Source organism: Dendroctonus ponderosae, unplaced genomic scaffold (genome assembly GCF_020466585.1).
Source record: "Dendroctonus ponderosae isolate FM_Combo_2020 unplaced genomic scaffold, Dpon_F_20191213v2 Dpon_F_20191213_4, whole genome shotgun sequence".
Lineage (NCBI taxonomy): Eukaryota > Metazoa > Arthropoda > Insecta > Coleoptera > Curculionidae > Dendroctonus > Dendroctonus ponderosae.
The window spans coordinates 3,253,902-3,275,058 of NW_026018611.1; the positions used below are offsets into that span (position 1 = coordinate 3,253,902).

Consider the following 21,157-nt stretch of genomic DNA (forward strand, 5'->3'; position numbering starts at 1 on the left):
AATAACTGACGTTTAGTGGCTTCTTAGGTTAGGAAAAAATTATTTCAGGCGATTTGGACGCCCCTAGCGGCCCGCCAATGAAGAAGTACTCGAAAGTTTGGAATACTTTTAAGTCTTTATAAAATCAGTTTTTCCCAATTTGCTCAAGGTTTCTCTGTGAGCTCTAGGAGACTTAATTTTTGAAAAAATTGCTTTTAAACACTCCATGAGAATAAGAGAATGAGAATGAAAAACTGATCATACTTACATACATACTCTTTTCCTGAGAGAGGAAAAATTGGTAACTAACCAAAGATTTAAGGCACTTAAATACTTGAGGTTGATAGTGCCCAGGAAATATTTCATTTATTGTATTTAAATTACTGACAAAAATGGCTCAAGGAAAGCTTAAAGTAAAATCAAAGTTACCCTCAAATAATAAAACGAAAAAACCAAAAGGCACAGCAAACACAAAACGAGCAAGTGAGTAGAAGCACCACATTGATTCATATCAGACACTATGGAAAACTTATCTTTGCACGATGTTTTCATTGGTTTAAGAAGCTAATATGCAACTTTATTCAGTCAATTGCTCATTTGCACTAGGCTTTTTCAATACCCAAACCCCAATAAAGTGGCAGAAGGTTTAAATGGCTGCAATTTATGCAAACAGCATTTTCTAGTCGTGTTTCAAATTGCGTTGATTGATTGATGAAAATGAAATCGACTTTAACATGTTTTATTGTGCTTTTTAGATGCTCCTAGTGTGCCCAAAAAGCAAAGGACCCAACAAGCTCATAAGCTTAAACAAATCATTACCAAAACGGTGAATAAGACTGCTGAAGATGAAATCAGGTCCAGAGCAGGGAGATCCAACTTAAATTTGACCCAGGCTCAACAGGCGGTTGCTAAACACAATATGAAGAGGAATAGTGAAGGAACAGGAAGTTAGACTTTCGTGTCCAAATGAAAGCACAAGGTTTTTTTTTATCAAAAAATCGATTATATTAATAACAAATTATAAATAATTGACCTAAATGTATCTTTGAGTACGTAATAAAACACTTCTAACTATTTCAGTTCTTACAAGTTAATGCTAACTTTAAGCAAATTTGTTCATACGAATCCCTTTTTACGTAGATCTGTTGGAAATTGAGCATTATTATGATATATTTATTTGAATTAACTTGTGCTTGTTAGTAGAGTATGTTTGGTGGACAATTAATATTCAATGCGTGCTCTCGATGAAAAAACACATTTATTTAAAATGTAACCGACAATTTTTAGGAAAAACGCTCGAAAGTGATCATTTGTCGAGTACAGTTTAAATAAATTTAGTCTTTTTATCGTGAGCACGCTACACTGTATTCGAGTTCAACTGTTCCAATTTCCAGTTGCATAAAATAATTTAATATTTCCATTAATTTTCTTTACTACTTAGTACCTATTAACTATGTTTTAATGGCTATAAGAAGTCTTACAAGAGAGTATAAAACCAGCTTGCATAAAATATCGAATACAAAAATATTTCTATTATAGTAAATCACAATGAATTTATCAGCAATTATCCTCCGAAAGGAATAATGATCCGCTCTAAAGTACATTGAAAATGTATTGATTGTAAAACCCAAGCTCCTGATTGTTGACTTTCATTGTTATGAGTGTAGGAACATGTTTTACCACGAACACTGTGCCCATATCAAAAGAGTTTCAGTTTGGACAACTCTACGGCCTTTGTAAGGATTACTTGAACATCCATGGGTGGAAAATTCTGTAGCAGTTTAATATTGGAGGAAAAGTCACCTTCCAGTAATTGGTTTCGTAAAATTCTAGAGGTTTTTTATGTATAGTTTCTCATTTTAAAGCGACAATGTGGTACTTACATAATCATGGCGCAGCATACGTAGATAAGGAAATCGAAACGGTTTTCGTCTGAAAACAATGTATCCCATATCCGCAAAACATCTGGTAGGGGAAATTCCTGAGATAATAACAATGTGATCCATCTGCAAAATTTACATGGTTTATGAGATATACCTAGAAAATATTGCTTTGTACCTAAAACTGTAATACTGTGGTTTTAAATCCTGCTGTTGAAACTTTAGCCATACATCGAGGTCACTGTTTTTCAACCGATGTAGTAGTGTGTTCATCATCGTGTTGATTCCATGAACAGATTCATCCAGGCTTTTTATGAAAAAGTCTCTAATTTCGGACATGAGATTTGTGAAGCAAAAAAAGCTATCGGCTTCCGCAAATTCTAGATAAATGGCATAAAATTGGGTTCTAGTTGAAGCTGAATTTCGAGCGACTACCTCTAAATTTAATATCAGGATCGGAAGCAAAGGCGTGATATATTGGCCCAATAATCTCGTTCATTCCTTGAACGTATCCCTGGCCAGGATTTAACTTAGCGTATAGGAACAGTATTCTTTCAACTACCTCCCAGTGAGCCTCTTTTCCTTCTTCCATCGGGGCGTAATCTTCCGACATTTTTTTACCAGGAATGCCTATCTGAAACAGAGGGTAGACTCGATCAGAGCCATTCGTTAATAGCGAAGTAACAGAATGCTCACTTTAGTTATACCTAATCCGCGTCGTTCCACATTAGCGCAGTTCATAACGCTTCTTTGCACTCGCGTATGCAGTCTTTTCATATCGCAACTATTCACTATTTCTTCACAGGGAAATTCTGTTGGTTGTTGGAAGAATGATATGTCTGGGCACAGCCTGAAAATTAGTTAGGCGCTTACCTATCAAAAGAATTAGGCTTTTGAGGTCATTGCTTGAAATTAGTGAGTTTCAGGTTTTTGTCGGATTAATGCGGATATTGAAAACCGCGGAGTCTTTGGCTGATATTTAGAGAACCAGTTGAACTGTACAGTTTGAGTTGTCACTGCGGGATAGAGCCTTAAATTGAGCACTTTTTTATATTAAACATCATTTTATGAATGTTTCTAGTTTTTAGGCAAAATGCAAAAATTGAAAATTAACACGCGTCTTAAAAACCGCTCATATTTAGAGAACCAATTGAGCTGTAAAGTTCTAGTTGCTACTGCGGGAGAGAACCTTAATTTGCCCCCTTTTTTATATTAAGCATCATTTTACAAATGTTTCGAGTTTTTACGCAAGATGCAAAAAATGGAAATTAACGCGCCGGTTAAAAATTTCTCTTGGTCTTTGGCTCATATTTAGAGAACTAGTTGAGCTGTAAAGTTCTAGTTGTCACTGCGAGAGAGAGCCTTAAATTGCCCACCTTTTTATATTAAACATAATTTTAAGAATGTTTCGAGTTTTCACCCAAAATGCATAAATTGAAATAAACGTCCCAACGGATTGAAAACCACACTTACCCATTGGCTCATATTTAAAGAACTTATATCGACCAAAATTATCCCTCATCCACACACTGTGCATAAAGGCTTAATGTGTATTACCTGCGAACATCTTTATCTATTTGAAGCAAAACTTCATTATCTCGAAAAAAGGTGGACCATTGACTCTCCGGGTTAATACTTAAAGGATGATCACCGGCAGTTACGTCTCCATTGCCCTCATTCTCACCTGGCATTACAATCATTTCCTCTGTGGAAGTAAACCATTAATGAATAATTCCTTAGAAGAAACTGAGCAATGAATTCATCATGCACCTTGGGCTAAGTTAAGCCAATGAAAACTTCCATGTAATTTATTACAAACCTATAAATTGTTTGTATAAGTTTCGTTTTTCTGTCAATACAGAGTTCCATAAAGCTTTTTCTTCGGGCAGGTAATTTAACAGCAGTCTCCAGCATAGGGCTCTCTTACTTTGATCATCAGGAATTCCTACAATTTTTATTCAATGTGAGTTCAAAAAATCTAACTTGTTAGCCTTGACAAAAATAACATTTTTAATAACCGAAATGGTCATTTGGAAAACACGATTAATATTTACGTTATTTCACAACAAAAAATGAGCTGTTTGATAATTAATGATTTCTCAACGAAGCTTCTTAAATGGAGAAAATATTAAGAGCATTGTTTCAATAAACATTTCGTTATCAAACTACTACAACTATACATTATTTAAGGCAAGTCCACTAGAATACTTCTTGAACATACTGTGCAAGAACAACAAGGGTTAAATGTAGTTTTATTGATGAAATTAATTGTTTTAGTCGCCTTACCGTGGAATGAGATCTTCTTTAGAGCTTCAAGCTTAATAATATCTTGTTCCAAAACGAGGTCAAACTCCTTAAGCCTAAAATATAAATAAAATACAAATGTTACAAATCAGGTTAAAAGTGGGTAAAAAAATATTGACTACTCACTTCGCTTTGTAAGCCATCTTTACGGACTTTTGTTTATTTACAAGGATAATTGTGATATTTAAAATACATTTAACTGTTCAAAACGATTCTTTTTGTTCGAGATTTAACCTAAAGTGCTTTCAAACTTAGTGGGAGTCATTAATCATCCACGTCTGTTCCTCTCTGTTTAACTCGCTGCTTAACAGGGTGGCTTCTTATGGCGCAACTCGTTGTTAAATATAGTACATTAATATCGGTTAAGGTAAATTTTCAAATATTATGTTAACATCTGTTAATATATTATTATAATGAAAATAATAAGACGTTGATGATTGCTATGTTAGGTTTTTTGTTTCGATTAATAATTTTTAAATCAAACGTCCTATGAAAATGATTTATTAATTATAAAATACAAAAAAGTAAGAGATAAAAAGCGCATTATAAAATTTGTGTTGGCAGAGCTGGTTAGTTCTATTGTCAAAGTGTGAACCGAAAGTCGACCAGCTGATACTGATTAGAAGATAACTGTCAGAATATTCTCAAAATAAAAACTATAATCCAAACATCTGGGGCTTATTGCTGAATTCTCCAGACTTCCAGGTTTGATATAGCATTGTCTGGAATTTCAATTGTAACACGAAGTTTCCGATACTGGCTTTATTGGTTTGTCATGATAGCAATACCAAATTTTCTGTAAGGTAGGTCGGTTCATTAACAATATAAATTTCAATTTGTTATTGTTTTGGTTGGAATTAATCTGGTGAAACGTTCAAGTTTCCGATTCAACGTACTTGACCATTTTTAGATGCTTCAGAGTAATTGTCGCCATTCGTCCACGATACCCAAGGAGGCATGCTGTTTTTGCAATTTATCCGAACCGAAAAAACTGCTAGATTTATGCTTTAACTACATTAACAAAGATCTCGAAGCGATATGCGAATTTACTGGGTATTCCGGTTACTTGAAGCTGAAACATGGTATATCATTGCCAGTGGAGATTTGCGAAAAGCTCCTGTCTGTCCGATCGGAAAGCTTATACAGCGTCGATTCAAGTTTCATCAACATTTTCAAAGACACCAGTAATACCAGGTTAAAGAGAGTGCGATTACGAAAAGGCAAAATTTACGACCATGACCTGGAAGTACTTCTCAGCCATGAATTACTAGATTTGGATATAGCTCAAAACAAAGATTTGTCACACAATTGCATTAGGCATCTTTCTACACATGGGTCCAGCTTGCTTTCGTTGAGTATCGGGGAACACGTGAATATATTTCCCGCATTGACTTTCGGCAACATGGAGAAATGGCCACAAAACTGCATTCTAAATGTTCCCAATCTGCGTAGATTTGCACTGAAAGGATGCCACCATTTGCCAGATACATTTTATGCCGTGCTTCTGAATCCCATGACTTATTTAACGCATTTAGACTTAAGCAACTGTGGCTCTCTGGGCAGTTTCAGCTACTCAGAGCATCTAGTTAGTCTGCGCAGTCTGATTCTGTACAATGTCGACAACATTGACGAAATGATACCAGCCATTTGCAAGCTGAAAACTCTCACCCACTTGGATGTGTCCCAAAGTAGGGACGAGCATAGGAAATTTCCGAAATCCACAGCCACTTTAACGGCTCTGGTCAAAAGTTTGCCTCATCTAACATCGCTGGATATTTCCGGAACTAACTTAGCTGGCACAGGAGTGGCCGAAACAGATAAAGCTAGAGGCTCTGATATACCTGGACTGGTTTCAAGAGTCAATAATCCATTTCACTTTTTGGGATTATATGAAACGCTTCATGATGCTTGCTTGCGACATGATATTCCTGCTAAACTAGTAAGCAGCATAATTATATTTAACAAGGTCCCGTAAGCACATGATTAAGAAGGTAGTGCGACATTATTTGCCTCAAAAGAAGACGATCTGAACTAACTTTAATTTGAATGAAAATGTGAGCATTTCTCAGGAACGCAATTCGAACGAAAACTCTTTAAAACGACGACCAGCCTAAGACTTTAAACATGTCACATTAAACAGTTAATAATTTGCTAAAATATTATAGAAAGATCGCCAAAATGTCAAAAAAGGATTTGTGCATCAGCGCAAAAAAATCAGTTGATTCGAGGAACTAAATAAAACGTTATGGTAATTTTTGTACTAAGACACTCATGAATTCACTACTTTGCCAAAGCGAATAAACTCGGTTGAATTATCGAAATATGAGTTTTACATAAGAACAAATTTACAGCGAGTTTTGCTGAAATTCAATGTATCGTTCTCCCAATATTTCAAAAAACATATCTTGATTTGAAGAAATTCGACCACCACATTTGGTTTTACATTGCAGAGAAGCCAGACATTTTTTCTTGGTAATAGTTAGGTCAGGTCGTCCTCTTTTTATCCAAAGAAAATCGTAGTACTCTTCTGATCATGTGCTTACGGGACACCTTGAATATATTTTTTTGTATTTTTGATACTCAAATATGAACATTTGCTTTGCAAAAGCGAGCTCTGAATATGTAAGTGTCTCAAATGCTCTAAAAACCACAAATTGTCTTCTGACTTTCCTAAGTCCCTGCCTGAAAGTGCATATTACATTATATTATATATAAAGCAAAATGAAAATTCGTATTTGTAGAACGATCTTTGATTTTTCTAGTTAGTGGAAAATTATCAGCTCTTCTGAGTGTTGCAAATGTTATTTCAAGCACCATTTTTCAATGTGACTGGATGTTTAAAAAAATCGAAAATACATTGACTTTTTCGTTATATTTGAAACTTTACGTTAAAAGTGGGCTCTGAAGCGAACTTTGAATGGCTCAAATTATGCGAAAATCTAAAATTGCTTTGGAAGCGTCTTGTGCGAAGTAAATGAATGAAAATGACTAAAACTCTTAAATTCACTGAATGTTCATAATTTTTGGAATGTATACAGGCAAATTTGCATTTCGAAAGCAAGAGGAAAAGTTGGTTCTCTTTTCAAAATTCAATTGAATCTCTGTATCTGGACCAACACGATTTAATATGACTTAGTTTCCATAAAATAAAAAAAAAAATGCTTTATAACACACAAACTATTTTAAGCTACAAAGTGCGGCAATCCACCAAAAAAAAATTGAAAGCTGTACGAACTGATTCTGAAGCAAAATATCTTCTTGCAACTCCAGTTTAGCAGGCAGAAAAGTCAATTGTTGGAAATCTTTAAAGTTCCCTTTTGCAAATCGAGCCCTTTAACACTGTTCTGAAAGTGTCTCAAGCGCAAATAATTTATTCACTGTTTTAAGTTGTTGATCGTCGTTCGCGTTAATTGGTCAATAGATAGCGATAAGAAATCACTGTTTTTCTTGGGGTTTTTCCTAAGAAAATGTGTTTTTTATACATTGGTTTTTTATAGATTGCAGGCAATGCCAACGAAGAGCAAATATTAATCTCAGCATGGGCGTATATCGACCGAACTGATATGTTGCAGAAGGTGTTAAACGAGCTATTCCATTTGTTTAGATTCGAAACTTGTCAATTCGTTGGTCAAGCTCTAAACGTTGTTTTGGAATCCATGAACCGACACTTAGATGAGAGACACATCCAAATTTCTGGAAGGTAATCCAATGTATTAAAACGCTTAAATAACTACTACTAACTTGGGGTGTTTGTCGCTTCTAGTGCCACATTGTTTTACATTGTAAAAGGAACTGAGGAAGAGCTTCAGAGACATGTGAGAAAGAAAATAATATCAACACTGTTAAATGGAATGAGTGTACATAAAAATGATGAAACAATGATGCGAAACGGTTGTCTTACTTTGTGTCAGTTTAAAATTCCCGTCGATGTTGTAAGGACGAGTGTGGAACGAGGGTTTGGAGTGCTTGTTTTGCATTATTTTGTTTTGTAGCTTTTCGAATACGAGAGATTGGTAGAAGTGCTGTTGTACTCCGTTCATGGGATGACATCCGAAAGTTTCGTTCAAAGAATCGGAATTTATTTGCTCAATTCATTAGCTTGCCAGGTCGACGGCCAGCAGAAAGTGAGACTGGGCGAATTAGGTGCAATAAATGTAAGCAAATATGAAACCTAAAAAGCTGAATATCTCAACGCTTTACAATCCTATAGAGGATGATTTGGCTGATCTCAGAGCGATTGAATAGAGGTTATTGTGACGATGTTTTGGAAGTGGCTTGGTCGACTATGTGGAACGTTACTGATGAAACACCAGCAAACTGCAGGAAATTTTTGGAGTACAACGGCATGGAATATTTCCTGGCTTGCTTGCAGGTGTCTAGTTATATTTGAGGGCTGGTTTGTGGTCTCTAAATGCTATCTCGAATTTTTCAGACATTTCCCGATAAGGATGATTTATTAAGGAACATGATGGGATTACTTGGCAATGTTGCGGAAGTAAAAGAACTTCGTGACTACCTTCTCACCCCCGAGTATTTATCGGTCTTTTCAGACCTGCTAGATTCAAAATGCGATGGAATAGAGGTCAGCTATAATGCAGCAGGTGTTATATCTCATATTGGTGAGTGATTTTTGCAAGTGAATTTGATTTGCGCGAACTTCAACGATCCACAAAAAATCGGGATTCGGGAGGATTGTTATGAAATGTGTAGCAGATCTAGAGTCCAGTGTCTTCTACAGATGGTAAAAATTTCAAATTGATAATTGATTTAGTTTGGAAGATGCAAATTTTTCAAGGAGAGAGCGCAATTGAGCCAAAGCAACAATGTTGACGCCATTATCATGATTTTGGCCTCCAAAAATCAGGATTTTGAGGATTTATTATGATCTGTAATCCGTAGGGTTACTGTAGGGTCAAGTGTCTTCTAAATACGGGTGAAAATATCAAAGTTCTTTTTGCGTTAGTTTGGAAGATGCAAAGGTTTCAAGAAAGAGCACAATTGAGTTAAAGCAACTATTTTGAAGCCGGTATTTACTAAGCCCGCAAAAATAAAATGTTTGTTAATTGTAAAGTTAATTGTTAATTAAATTTCATTTCATTTCATTTTTATGAAACTCTCAGCATATTTAGGGCGAAGGGTCTTTTAAAGCTGGTGAAAATTTCAATTTGCTACATACTTTAGTTAGAAAGATGCACATGTTTAAATTGGACTTCGCAATTGGGTGAAATCAATCAAGTTGTGACCGGTATTTAGTACGCCGGCAAAAATCCGGTATTATCGAGATTTTTATGAAACTCTCAGGATCTGTAGAGTCAAGTGTCTTCTAAAGATGGGTAAAACAGCAACGTGCTTCTTGCTTTAGTTTGAAAGATGCAAATGTTTAAAGAAGAGAGCGCAAAAGGGGCAAAAGCAACCATTTCTGAAGCCGGTATTTACTAAACTAGGAAAAATTACGATTCTGGTCGATTTTTTTATGAAACCCTCAAGATCTTTACAGTCAAGTGTCTTCTAAAGATGGGTGAAAATATGAAATTGCTACTGACTTTAGTTTAGAAGATTCGCATTTTTAAAGAAGAGGCGAAATCGGACAAAAACATACATATTGATGTCGCTGTATACCAAGCTGGCAAAAATTAGGATTATGGTCTATTTTAAAAAAACGCAACATCTTTAGTCAAGTTTTCTAAAGATGATGAAAATTTGTAGTTGGAGTTTGTAGTTTGTAGCTTTAGTTAGGAAGATTCGTGTTTTTAAGGAGAGGGCGTCCGAAAATGATCTTAATTTGATAAGCGATAGTCCCAAAATACTTTAGAGCCGAATTACGAGGCGTCGAAATTAAATTTAAAAAATCATCCGAAAACAACAAATAATTGGAAGACGCCTTTGGCGGGTAAATTTCCAACTTTGCCGCCCACCGAAATTAAAAAATAATGCAATTTTTCAGGCAAGATTTCATGCTTATTATTGATTATCTTGTATTGATTATTGAGCAGTTTGCGATACGATTAGTGTATTATATTAATTTTCGTATTTACAGCATCCGATGGTCCCGAGGTGTGGACTGTTGAGGAGCCATCGCGCCAGCATGTTCTGAATAAAATGGTCTTGGCCATTGACAGGTAAAATAAATCTCTACTATCCCAATGACCAAACTCTACCATGCACTACTTTGTTTTAGCTGGGACATCAGCTCTAAACGCAATATAAACTATCGATCTTTTGAGCCAATTCTCTATCTGGTTAAAGTGTACCATACGCCCGAATGTCAACGATGGGCTCTGTGGGCACTCGCTAACTTAACCACCGTGTACCGTAAGTTGTTCAAGTGTTTAACAAACATTTATCTGACTTTAAATGATTTCGCAGCTGATAAATATTGCCACTTGGTGGAAAAAGAAGGAGGCATACTGTTACTGAAAGACGTGGTCGACCATCCCGAAGCTGCTATTGAAATTAAACAACTAGCTATGATGGTGGTGGACAACTGCTGGAAATTCAAAAATCACGATTGGCAGCAAGAGCTGGATGGGTAATGAATGGAAAAATGTATAAATAATGTTTTAATCTGCTTATTTTACATTTTACAACACACTCATCAAAGCAGACTGAGTAATTTTCATATTTCTTTGTGTGATAATATCTACATTAGTACATTATGGTGAAATTTATATTGTTGTTGGTCATCTTTAAATATATGAAACAATGTTTTATTTGAACAATAGAAAACCAGACGGCATTGCTATAATCTAGATGAGGCCCTGTAAACATGCTTTCAGCCCAAAAGTCAGTAGGAAACAGTTTATTTTCCCAAATATTTATAGACGCACGTGGTAGTAAAACTACAGTTTAGAAGAGTGTTTTTTGCATAAATTAAAAATATACAGTAGACTTTCAATTATAGATCAAAAGTATTCCGGAACATTGAATCCGCAGCCGATTGGCAAATCGAAAAATATTCAGAGTTTTCCAGTACGCTGATAGACACGCTTTCACATATATTATTTACATTAATGTATAGTTAAATCTTCATTTATCTTAGTTTGACGCAATGCTTTTTGCGTGGTAATATATCCAAGTAACACTAAATGATGGTATTTTTCTTTAGGCAAAATATTTTGGGTGGAAAGCTGCCAAATTCATTTTAATAACTGATCTGAGTAACTTGGTTTAATTGATCGACTGTATATTTTGAAAGTTTTTCCGAATAAGCTGCGTTTGAGCTGATGTAATAGAATTTTCGTTTTAATTCACTAACCTAGGCGTTGCTGTTGGGTAAAATGTGGATCCTTACTGAGATTGATCGATTTATAGAATATTGTAAATATTTTCAAATTTTACAGAAAGCAAAAATCTTGTAATATAAAGCTATTCGTTAGAATATTATAGATTTTATTTACTTTTTGTTTTCAAACTATTGCTATCCGCACGTTACTCTAATTTATGTAAAATAAAAACAAATTCTTTTATTTAGATGTTTTATTTCATTGTCATTTGGAAGAGGCTGTCTTGCATTATGAAAATGAAACAAAGAATTGTTCTTTACGTCTTACCTCCATAGAGTTCTTTGGCAAATGTTTGCGCAACTAGTAAAGGAAACACGAGTGTTGCTTCTGCATATATTTTAACGGGGGTTGCATCCTTTTTAATTTTACCCCAAGACTTTGCCTCGTCTGGTCGAGCTCCAGAATCACTTCCATCGAATTCCGATCCTGTGTTTAGGAACACACTAAAATCAGCCCCATTTCTCTAAAAATCAACACGCTCTCAATAAGCAAATACGGCCCTCAGATACAAGAATTTACCATTAAGTTGGCGTTACAAATATGATGCTTGATGACGCCGCCCCCCAAAATTATGATTCCACTATTCACCGCATTCATCGCCATAAGATTGAGCCGCCGAAGATCTACAATTGGAAAGAGTCGATTCAAAATTCAATATATGTTTAAATTCGTATTTTTGTGTTCGAAATGTCGGTCTGAAAATACGCATTGTAACCAACATAAATAGCTCGAAAATTGGAATTTACAAAATGCGCGGTAAATTTTATGAAAGAAAGAATTTTAATGCTTGCTGATGGAGGTCGAGTTTTTGAATAGCAAATTCTGTTATTTATGAAGACATTTTTGTAATCAGCGAAAATATCTTGAATTTTGCTGCTTTGATTCTTCCTAGACGTTTTCAGTTATCATTTCCACGCGAAATTAGGGCCATTTCAACGCCCACACAATTTTAAATCCCTAATTCCCAGGTAATCGAAATTACCTTGCACTATATCCACCACAAGGCCAGGATTTTTAAACGAATGCATAAACATCATATCACCAATACTTCCATCTGTTAAGGCAGGACAGAAAACTGGAATTTTATTTTTATTTGCCCAATAGTAAATACTTTCTGTATTGTTTATCTCTTCTCCTAGTCGACTGATTATTTTACTGGGTGTCCATAGGATCTGTTTCTCTTTCTGCTCTATGAGCATTTTGTCGAAAATAGGCAAAACCCAGTTCTCAAAACTACAATAGTTGTCATTTGGGACCAGAAGATTACCTATTCGATTTATACCTTTCTCTCTAAGGGCATTGCCGTCTAAATTAAAATCGCCCAGATATGTTGGGCTTAGGCATTTAATAAAATCTTCTTCTATGCCCCCCGCGGTTGTTACTATGCAATCTATCTGGAAATGGGTGGATGCCAAACAGTGGATTAGTGCAAGTGAACGGCTACTCACCATTTTATGCTCTACTAAAAACTTTATCGTTTCCCGCAGTCCACTAGACACCAAATTAGATGTATATCCAAGGAAAATTGTGCAACTGTTTCGAATCTCGGTGAATTCGTCTTCCCGGTCTATGTATTTTTCTTTGGGCAATGATAGCTTTCGACACGCTAACATTTTGTTTATTTCCTGAACGGCAAGCCCAAAGTTGGTGGCTTGGAATCCGGTGCTCAGGTAACTCTCCAGGAGTTTGTCGTAGTTTATTCCTTGGCCCCAGTCATAGCCAAGCACTTTTTCTTTCAGTAATGTAGCATCGGTTGTTTTCTTCAAAACTGCTTCCTCCAAGTTGTTCATTTTTTCTACAAAAGGGCCGGCATGTTTATGGAGAAACTACAGGTCATTTACAACTCGATACATTATTGTTAGCCTAGTTACTTACCTTTTTATTTAATTATTTGTATAATGATTTCAAAACAGCTTGATTGAACATTGGATGGCAGTTTGAGGTTAGGGCTATGACCACAGATCACAGAGGTTAATCTGTGGCTATGACTATCGACGCATTAAAAATCGGCAGAAAGAGAGAGCTATTTTATGGAAAAAATAAGATTTTAATGGGCATTATTTCGCTGTTTGATTTAAAAGTTAACGAACACTGGTCAACATAATTTATCTAGCATTTGATCATTTTGTCTCAAACATCATTAAATTGCTTCTAATGTTCTAGTTTGTTTTGCCCACATTCTTGCCCTCTCTATCAGATTCCTTTGAAGGTACAGTTTTGAAATTTTGTAAATGTTCTTGTTTATGTTTTAACACATAACCCAATTTTTTTTTCAGTTTATGTAATTCATACAAAAACAATCGTGTTTGTCTGCAAAGAATGAAAACATTTATTGGATTTACAGTAAAATAAAAAAAAATCAGCTACAATACAGTAATCAGATATGCTTTTCGAAATTTGTGAGTATTTTTCATTATTTACCAAACCAAATTATAAGAGAACAAGATTTGTAAGCGTTATTTAATAATACCAAATGTTTAATATCAACATGCGTTATAAACAGTAGAAGTATAACAATTTACTGATCATTATTACATTACTTTCAAACTTACAGGTATGTTGACTTGTGTATCAGCTTTGTGGGGCCTCACTAATCCAGTCATTAAGCGAAACTCCAAGTCCATAACAAAAATAAAGTCAAACTCCGCCCTCGAGCAATTTCTTTTAGACCTCAAGTACTTAGCAACGAACTTGGATGTAAGTTACTTTCAATCACTTTATAAGCCAAGTAAACAACTGCTTTTAGTACCTCCTTCCAATGGGTCTCAACCAAATTGGATCAGTTTTATATTTTGTTACCTTACAAAATATGGATCTTACCCTATCAGTGCCAATCGCAAATTCTCTCACGTTTATTTTCACTGCACTATCTGGATCGTACCTTGAAGAAAGTCTTCCTTCAAACCGTAAGCTGAATATCTTCACATTTTTCAATCAAAATTCACTGGGAAAATTTCAGGTGTTCTAACCGGAGCTGCGCTTATTTTGTTGGGAACATGCTTCTGTTGTTATGATAAACGTTAAATGTTCAACACAAGATTAGTCGTAAGGAGTAATAATAATAAATGCAATTGTTTACTTACAATCTCCATTTAGTAGCGTTTTTTAACAAATGTTTAAATAAATTACAACAACAGAGTTAAACTCGGCGAAATTAAAGCTCATCTCTTAATTTAGATCACCAAATAGTAATTGCGAAAATTTGATATAAAAAAAATCCAGGAATAAATTACAAAAAAAAATTAATTTCGGTGCTGCTTCAGCTGACCTAATAACTATCCAGAATAAAAAAAAAACAAAAGATTTACCTCTACGAGCCATACAAAATATACACTAACGCTAAGCCAACCACATCGTCGGATTTTTTATATATAAAATAAAAATATTTATCACTTAAGGTACACATATGTTCTACTAGTTAATACTGACACCAGGGAGTGTAGAAAACACTACAAGCACACGAGATACTTATCTGGGACGACGTTTGCCAAGTTCTACACTTTAAATTTCAAATTTTAATCAATCACAGTCAACTGGTATTTTACGATTCGAAGACGTTATGAAATTCTACCGTCGATCAGTCAGGGTTTTGTCCAGACTCCTGTGTCAGTGAAGCCAGTTTTGTATCATCAGATCATGGATTTACTGAAAAACCGTACATACATTAATACGGTTTAAATTAAATGTTACTACTACAACGGACATTACACCCTTATTTACTAGAATCAAAAAAATTAAAAATTATTCTACAGTACTGTTTTAAACTCTTTTTACCCAGGTATGTTTTATACTAATTTACTTTCCAAGTTTCTAAATATGTTAAATATCAGGGGCTTAATTAAACATGTAGATATCCCTTTGCACTCGAGACCTTTTTGACGATGTTATTAAAAATAACTTTCTTGAAACATGAAAATAATAACATTCTTCCAATTTACATTGAATACAGCTAAATGTGTTAAATAGGATTACATTTATTAATTAGTATTTGTATATTTGCTTATAGCGTCTCCTCCTCCATTTTTTACCATAGCATACCAGCAAACATTTAAAAACCCACTGTTTCTATATTATCTCGTGGGCCAAGCTTAAACAGTGCTTGCACGTATTTTAATGTTTTTCTCAATAGATTATTCCTCTAACTTTTCGTCACTTCTTACAACACTATCTTTCCAAGCGGATTCTTCCTGTTATAGCCGTAATGTGTTGATGTAACTTGCTGGTTTAAAGTTGGAAAATCGAGTTTGTTTGGATCTTTACTGATTTCATCTCTATTCATTTTTTAACGAGGCTTTTAGTGTTATTCTCACTGTAGATAACGCTCAGGCTAACTAAAGTAAGTTAACAAATTGACCAAAACTCAAGTTGTATCTTGTAGCTGTAGTGCTGCTGCTGCTGCTGCTGCTCGAGTGCAAAGGGTTAATAACAGCATGCATGCAATTGTTCAAATTTATTTGACTTCACTTTGATGGCTTATTAAAAATGGACACGCAAAATATATCTGAACAATTCATAAATGTTTTAGTAGAACAGTCTCACCAAAATCTACAACATTTGGGACCCACTGTAGTCAGACCAATATACCTGATTAAAAACGTGCCGAGTTTAAATTCTGATTCATCGCTCACTTACAATTGAGAATTCTGAATAATAATGTGTAAAATACACTGTGTTCTTAGTAAGTGAGTTTAGAAGGTATTTTGTTATTTTTCAAGACAAGGACGGAACCCAAATCACCTGACCCACGCAGGCTGAAGAAGTAGCAGCTACAGCTGCAACTTCCACTAATTTCTGTGGTTCTTTTTCCTCAGTTTGCTCATTATCTGGCAAATCATCTTTCTCATCATCAAAATTTATTTTTCCAACTGGAATACCTTGATCAACAATAACATCTTTGTTATCTTCGGCTTTCATTGATTCTGCTGCGTTTCTAGCCATTGCTTCCTCGCTAGTTAGCGGACTATATATGATCACATCACTCTTGCCTTTATCGTAGAAAAAAATATTAACACTTGCTCGTTGATTTGTAAGTAAGAAAATGGTATGGAATACGTGGACCATTGCCCAGCAGACATTTTACACAGGCAAATTGTTGTTCAATAAATAAAGTGTTGAAATTACCTTGTTGGCTTTGCTGGTTAGTTTGTTGCTGCTCATTGGGTTTTCTTTGTTGAGGATATCTGTATCCACCGCGGTAACCACCGCGAAATCCCCCACGGTATCCTCCGCGCCCACGGTAACTAACGAAAAACCATATTATAAACGATTTACTTGCAAATAAAAATAAGTACAATAATTGTGTTAAAAATGGCCTTAATAATTACCTTCCCCTCCTTGTCGCTGCCACTCCAAAAGTTTCGGAATTCAATTTCCTTTCCTGGCGCCAGTCTGTCCTTTGCAACTTACCTTTCGCCCTTTCGGCGGCTTCACAAGAGATCTTGTCAAAGAATGACTTGGTTTTGTCATAAAACACCTCAATAAAAACATTATTAGCCATGCATATTTCGAATGTTATCATGATTTAAAGAAAGGGAAATAAAAGGAAAACTTACTTCCTGGTCCTCCTCTTGCTCCGGTTCGCCAGCCCCAGTCTCATTTCCTGAATCTTCCTTCTTTTCAGTCTCCGCTGGGGCTCCGTTTACTTCTGCTTTAGAGCTGCCTGCCTCCTCTATTTTTGCCTTAGCAAATTTGCTTCTCAGTTCTTCAAATTCAGTATTGGCCTGTTCAAAGTCATATTCACTATCGAACTTGAGAGTATTTCTCTTATTTCCTCCTTGACCAGGTGCCGTCATTCCAGGTCTAAAACCAAATTACATTATTAGTAGGTTTTACAGGTTTAAGTTCGGGCTGAAGGTTTAAGGGGATTTACTGTAGTTGCGTAAAACTATCTGCACGCGATAAATTTAAATTAAAAAAAATTACCTAAATGGTGCCTTTGGTCTTCCTCTGCCTCTTGGTACGCCCCTTTGGTTATTCCAGCCCCCACGGTTGTTGTACTGATTGTTCCTATTGTTATATTGATCACTTCTATTGTACTGATTGGTTTGTTGGCCTCTGCCCCTGTTTTGAGCACGCCCTTGATTGTAGTTCTGATTCGATACTTCCTAAGAACGTTAACAAGTATTTGAAAAGTTGCAATTGAATATAAACAAATCTAAAAATCTCCATAGCGGACAATGGTAAAAATATATACCTGACTATCACCGCCTCTATTTTGAGAGTCTCTTCTCTCCCCTGATCGATTTCTCGCCTGCGGTGGCCCCCTTTGTTGCTGATTGGGTTTGGCTTGCCGCTTGGAACCATCCTGATAAATACGATTTTACATTTGTTTATTGCTAAAAAATCCATCTAATAGTGTGGCTTACCTTTTGTACATTTCCGGCTTGAGTTCCTTGGTCAACTGACCCGGACTTTCGAGAACCCATTGAAGCTGGTGTGGTGCTTCGACTGACAACGCCGCCCATAAATTCTAGAACAGAATCTAAACTGAGATCTCTAGAAAAACTTCTGAACGTTAAAATTGCAAACATTCGTAGCAAGCAAGGGAGCAGCAACCAAAAAACCACCAATCAAACTTAATTCGGAGTTATTTTGGTACTCATCGTTTCCAGACTACTACGTGTAAAATTCAACATTGTCGTAAAGGTTGAGGTTTATTGGGACCTCTATACAGAGATGTTTTTTTAATCCACCACGCGCTGACTTGAGACGCGATGGAACTTCAAAAAAACATCTTTGTAAATCAATTTAAGATTGTTATTGAAAATCAGCCACATCCCACTGTTGTTAAGACTCAAAGCAATTCCAAAGCAACTCACTACCTTCGATTTAAGCATACGCGCAAGCAAAAGCAGAAAAAGACAGTTTTTTTACCGGAGTGTTCATTGGATCTTGGAGGTTGTTCTCCTACAGGAGGGGGCGACAAGATGGATGACGGCGGTCCAACTACATTGGATGGTTTAATATTGAAACCAGGTGGTGAAACTATCAACTCACTTGGCTTTGAGCTTCCAACCGCTGTAGCTCCTCGATTGATGCCAGCGGCTTGCATGCCTGGGGCGCCAGCATTGCTGGACAAACCGCCCATGGGAAGAAACGACCCATATGGAGGATGCGCCATGTGTCCCAGAATGGGATGCTGTTGGTATTGTTGGGCGCCCAAAGACGGAGGGACGGACAGCTGCATGATAGCCGGATCGTTTAGAGGCTGAGCATGGGCGACGTTGTTCATGATGCGAATATCCTTAATGTCCGATCCACGGAAAAGGATGTAGTCGTACACCTGGTTTTGAGCTGGAACCGGAAATTGGGTGTCGCGCTCTTCAGTTCCAAAGGAACGCACTGAAATTAAAATCAGAATACAATTAGGGCATATTTTACTTTAAGTAGGTATTGACTGCGGCGCTTTGTTTAACAACAGGGTATCTGCTGAATGATAGCGCATTTAGGTTCAATTCCCAACCACAAACGTCATTCAAAGGATGTGTATTTATTAAAAAACACATCATAAACCGCAGACTTTCGTGATATATTCCGGATTGAGATGAACTTGGCCGAATCTTGGACGAACTGGGCCCAATTTCAGCTAGCAAAACACCAATTGGAAAATCGACAATTTATATTTTTGCAACACACAACTTTGAATGATGGCGAAAGTTAAATATGAACCTAAAGGGTTTGCATGCACACAATTTAAGTCAAATTTGCATAAACTGCTTGCTTTTTATTTGAAGATGCTTTCAACCACAAAGGGTTAACAAGGAAAACATATCTAAATTAAGACAATTTAAAGAGTAAATTATGTACTCTTCAAACTTTTCTTCTATACAATGGGGTCGTTGCACATTTTTTTTTATTTCATAAAATTGATTATTGACGAACAAATAAGGGCACTACATTTTTTTCACATTCTGTCCACTGGTAACAAATCTATCAGCAGTCAAGTTTAAACTTACACAAAGCGCACCGAAACGACGAGTTTATTGGCTGATCGTACTGTGACGTCACGAAGCATGATTCTGCTCCGCCACATTCAGCGCTTATACGTGTTTCCATGCTCTAATGTGAATATTGTGTGTTGGTTTGCTTGTTTCTCAATTATTGGAATTAAAATGGCTTATAAGTACTGTATGGTGCCACAGTGTACAAGTACTACTACGTCTACACCAGGAAAAACATTTGTAAGTGCCATTGAACGAAAAGAAACGAAAATTGTGGTTGAAAGCAGCGCGGCGAAACTGCACCGGTCTTTCTGCAAAAAGTAACATTTATGCCTCTGAGGATTATTTCGATGTAAGTTCGCATAAAATACTTGTGCCACTCTACGTCACAGTAGAACTTTCGTTCCCTTTTTTTGATATTAATTTTTTTTAGAAATTTGCTTTGGGCGTTCTTTTAAGCGACCCTCACCCTACGTTTGGGAGAAGTTCCAAGCAAAAAAATTTTTGTGCATCGACCCTATTGTATTTCGTATTTGCTGCAAAACTTATAGTCAGCTAGAAGTGCTGTCTTAGTGAGGATTGCCCCTGCATAAACCGGTTGAGAAATTAACCATCAGAATCTGTATTTTGTCACTATTGAGAAAATGGATTGGGATTATCTGATCAGGGATAAAAGACCCATTAAGTAAAATCCATAGTCATTTATCCATCAGATATTCATTCCCATCTATCTATCTATCAGAAACCCATTCTTTAACTTCCATATTCGAAAAGCATGACGAAAGACACTGAAGAAGAAAAAAGACTATGTATAAATTCACAATTGTGGCAGAATAAACTAGTGAGGCAGAAGAGCTACTATATTATTACACACTTTAACCTGTTAAAACCCTTGAAAAAGAAATAAAAGTGTTGTCGAACAGTTTGATTTTAAACTTGAAATCTTCTGTTAAATCGCATGAACAAACATAAAATGAAACCCAATATATCCATGCTGATAATTGAATATAATTTTACCTTGAAGGCGAAATACCTTATACGAGCTTTTATTAAAGAATATAACTGGCATTCCTTAACAAAAAGAAAAAATCGGCGGCCATTTTCAAACTTTTTTCAGCCGGAAAAAAGTTGGAATTTCGAGTTGTTTATTGCTGGAATTCGGGTTTCATTTGCTTTATCCATGTGACTTTTCACATTTATTTTAACGACTGATTTAATTAATGTTTCCAAGATCTTTGTTGTCTTTGACAGGTAGCCAAATAAGCACAAAATTGACGAACATAATAACACTTTAAATTACTGAAATTTTGCTGTGAAGCCGTCAGTGAACTGGCCACATTAAACCCATAGCTGGGGGCTGTGAAAACTCATTGGGAAACTTGAAATATTACAATTATTGTGAACTTACCGGACGCCAAAGCGATCGTACACTCTTGGGGATCAACGGTAAATAATCGCCCTTCATATCGAATATCCGCCTTGGAGATAAGGCTGATCTTCGAGCCTAGTTCAGGCATTCCCGTCGTCATCTTGAACCAATGTCCTCCTTCCGAAATTACACGGATGATCACCGATTTATTTTCGCTTCCGACTTTTCAACCGACACAATCGCTGTCCCACACTAATAATAATGGCGATGGCGACGACGAACAGCTGACACTGCTGACATATCTTTTGGTGACATATTACGTCGTTGCCGATGTGAGTTTATTCACCTGGAAACTATGATAGATGAACGAATGCACTTTATACAAATACGGAATTACATAAT

General features: G+C 36.0%; 6 protein-coding genes across 12 annotated transcripts; 3 read left to right on the forward strand and 3 right to left on the reverse strand.

The window, feature by feature from the left end:
* Window positions 1–250: 250 nt before the first annotated feature.
* On the forward strand, window positions 251–1,053 carry LOC109546821. Its single transcript, XM_019917949.2, has 2 exons — window positions 251–462; window positions 735–1,053. Exons 1-2 carry the CDS (start codon window positions 372–374, stop codon window positions 929–931), a joined length of 288 nt encoding a protein of 95 aa, XP_019773508.1. The 5' UTR covers window positions 251–371; the 3' UTR covers window positions 932–1,053.
* A 598-nt stretch (window positions 1,054–1,651) lies between these two features.
* On the reverse strand, window positions 1,652–4,465 carry LOC109546817 (TBC1 domain family member 13). Of its 2 annotated transcripts, XM_019917945.2 has the most exons (9): window positions 4,290–4,465; window positions 4,146–4,219; window positions 3,679–3,804; window positions 3,417–3,564; window positions 2,556–2,709; window positions 2,295–2,493; window positions 2,038–2,239; window positions 1,863–1,985; window positions 1,652–1,808 (listed from the first exon to the last, which is right to left on the reverse strand). In XM_019917945.2, exons 1-9 carry the CDS (start codon window positions 4,304–4,306, stop codon window positions 1,679–1,681), a joined length of 1,173 nt encoding a protein of 390 aa, XP_019773504.1. In that variant the 5' UTR covers window positions 4,307–4,465; the 3' UTR covers window positions 1,652–1,678. The 2 variants fall into 2 exon arrangements, with proteins under 2 accessions (XP_019773504.1, XP_019773505.1); XM_019917946.2 differs by lacking the exons at window positions 4,146–4,219; window positions 4,290–4,465 and having other exon boundaries at window positions 3,630–3,714.
* Window positions 4,466–4,746: 281 nt separating this feature from the next.
* Window positions 4,747–11,629, forward strand: LOC109546814 (protein zer-1 homolog). The gene is made up of 10 exons (XM_019917939.2): window positions 4,747–4,966; window positions 5,074–6,102; window positions 7,661–7,863; window positions 7,927–8,095; window positions 8,156–8,317; window positions 8,374–8,535; window positions 8,596–8,782; window positions 10,201–10,282; window positions 10,342–10,475; window positions 10,530–11,629. The coding sequence occupies exons 2-10, from the start codon at window positions 5,074–5,076 to the stop codon at window positions 10,694–10,696; spliced, it is 2,295 nt and encodes a 764-aa protein (XP_019773498.1). The 5' UTR covers window positions 4,747–4,966; the 3' UTR covers window positions 10,697–11,629.
* Window positions 10,711–13,680, reverse strand: LOC109546818 (probable deoxyhypusine synthase). Of its 2 annotated transcripts, none has more exons than XM_019917947.2 (5): window positions 13,322–13,680; window positions 12,895–13,241; window positions 12,429–12,840; window positions 11,966–12,069; window positions 10,711–11,909 (listed from the first exon to the last, which is right to left on the reverse strand). In XM_019917947.2, the coding sequence occupies exons 2-5, from the start codon at window positions 13,234–13,236 to the stop codon at window positions 11,703–11,705; spliced, it is 1,065 nt and encodes a 354-aa protein (XP_019773506.1). In that variant the 5' UTR covers window positions 13,237–13,241; window positions 13,322–13,680; the 3' UTR covers window positions 10,711–11,702. The 2 variants fall into 2 exon arrangements, with proteins under 2 accessions (XP_019773506.1, XP_048521456.1); XM_048665499.1 differs by having other exon boundaries at window positions 12,895–13,272.
* Window positions 13,681–13,709: 29 nt separating this feature from the next.
* On the forward strand, window positions 13,710–14,535 carry LOC109546819 (transmembrane protein 234 homolog). Its single transcript, XM_019917948.2, has 4 exons — window positions 13,710–13,845; window positions 14,001–14,143; window positions 14,193–14,352; window positions 14,406–14,535. The coding sequence occupies exons 1-4, from the start codon at window positions 13,830–13,832 to the stop codon at window positions 14,468–14,470; spliced, it is 384 nt and encodes a 127-aa protein (XP_019773507.1). The 5' UTR covers window positions 13,710–13,829; the 3' UTR covers window positions 14,471–14,535.
* Window positions 14,506–21,065, reverse strand: LOC109546815 (protein LSM14 homolog B). 5 transcript variants are annotated; one of them, XM_019917941.2, is made up of 11 exons: window positions 20,795–21,065; window positions 18,443–18,787; window positions 18,320–18,391; window positions 17,812–17,915; window positions 17,640–17,750; window positions 17,369–17,550; window positions 16,999–17,245; window positions 16,771–16,919; window positions 16,568–16,686; window positions 16,184–16,431; window positions 14,506–15,091 (listed from the first exon to the last, which is right to left on the reverse strand). In XM_019917941.2, the coding sequence occupies exons 1-11, from the start codon at window positions 20,913–20,915 to the stop codon at window positions 15,089–15,091; spliced, it is 1,701 nt and encodes a 566-aa protein (XP_019773500.2). In that variant the 5' UTR covers window positions 20,916–21,065; the 3' UTR covers window positions 14,506–15,088. The 5 variants fall into 5 exon arrangements, with proteins under 5 accessions (XP_019773500.2, XP_019773499.2, XP_019773502.2 ...); XM_019917940.2 differs by having other exon boundaries at window positions 17,812–17,927; XM_019917943.2 differs by lacking the exon at window positions 18,320–18,391.
* Window positions 21,066–21,157: the final 92 nt, after the last annotated feature.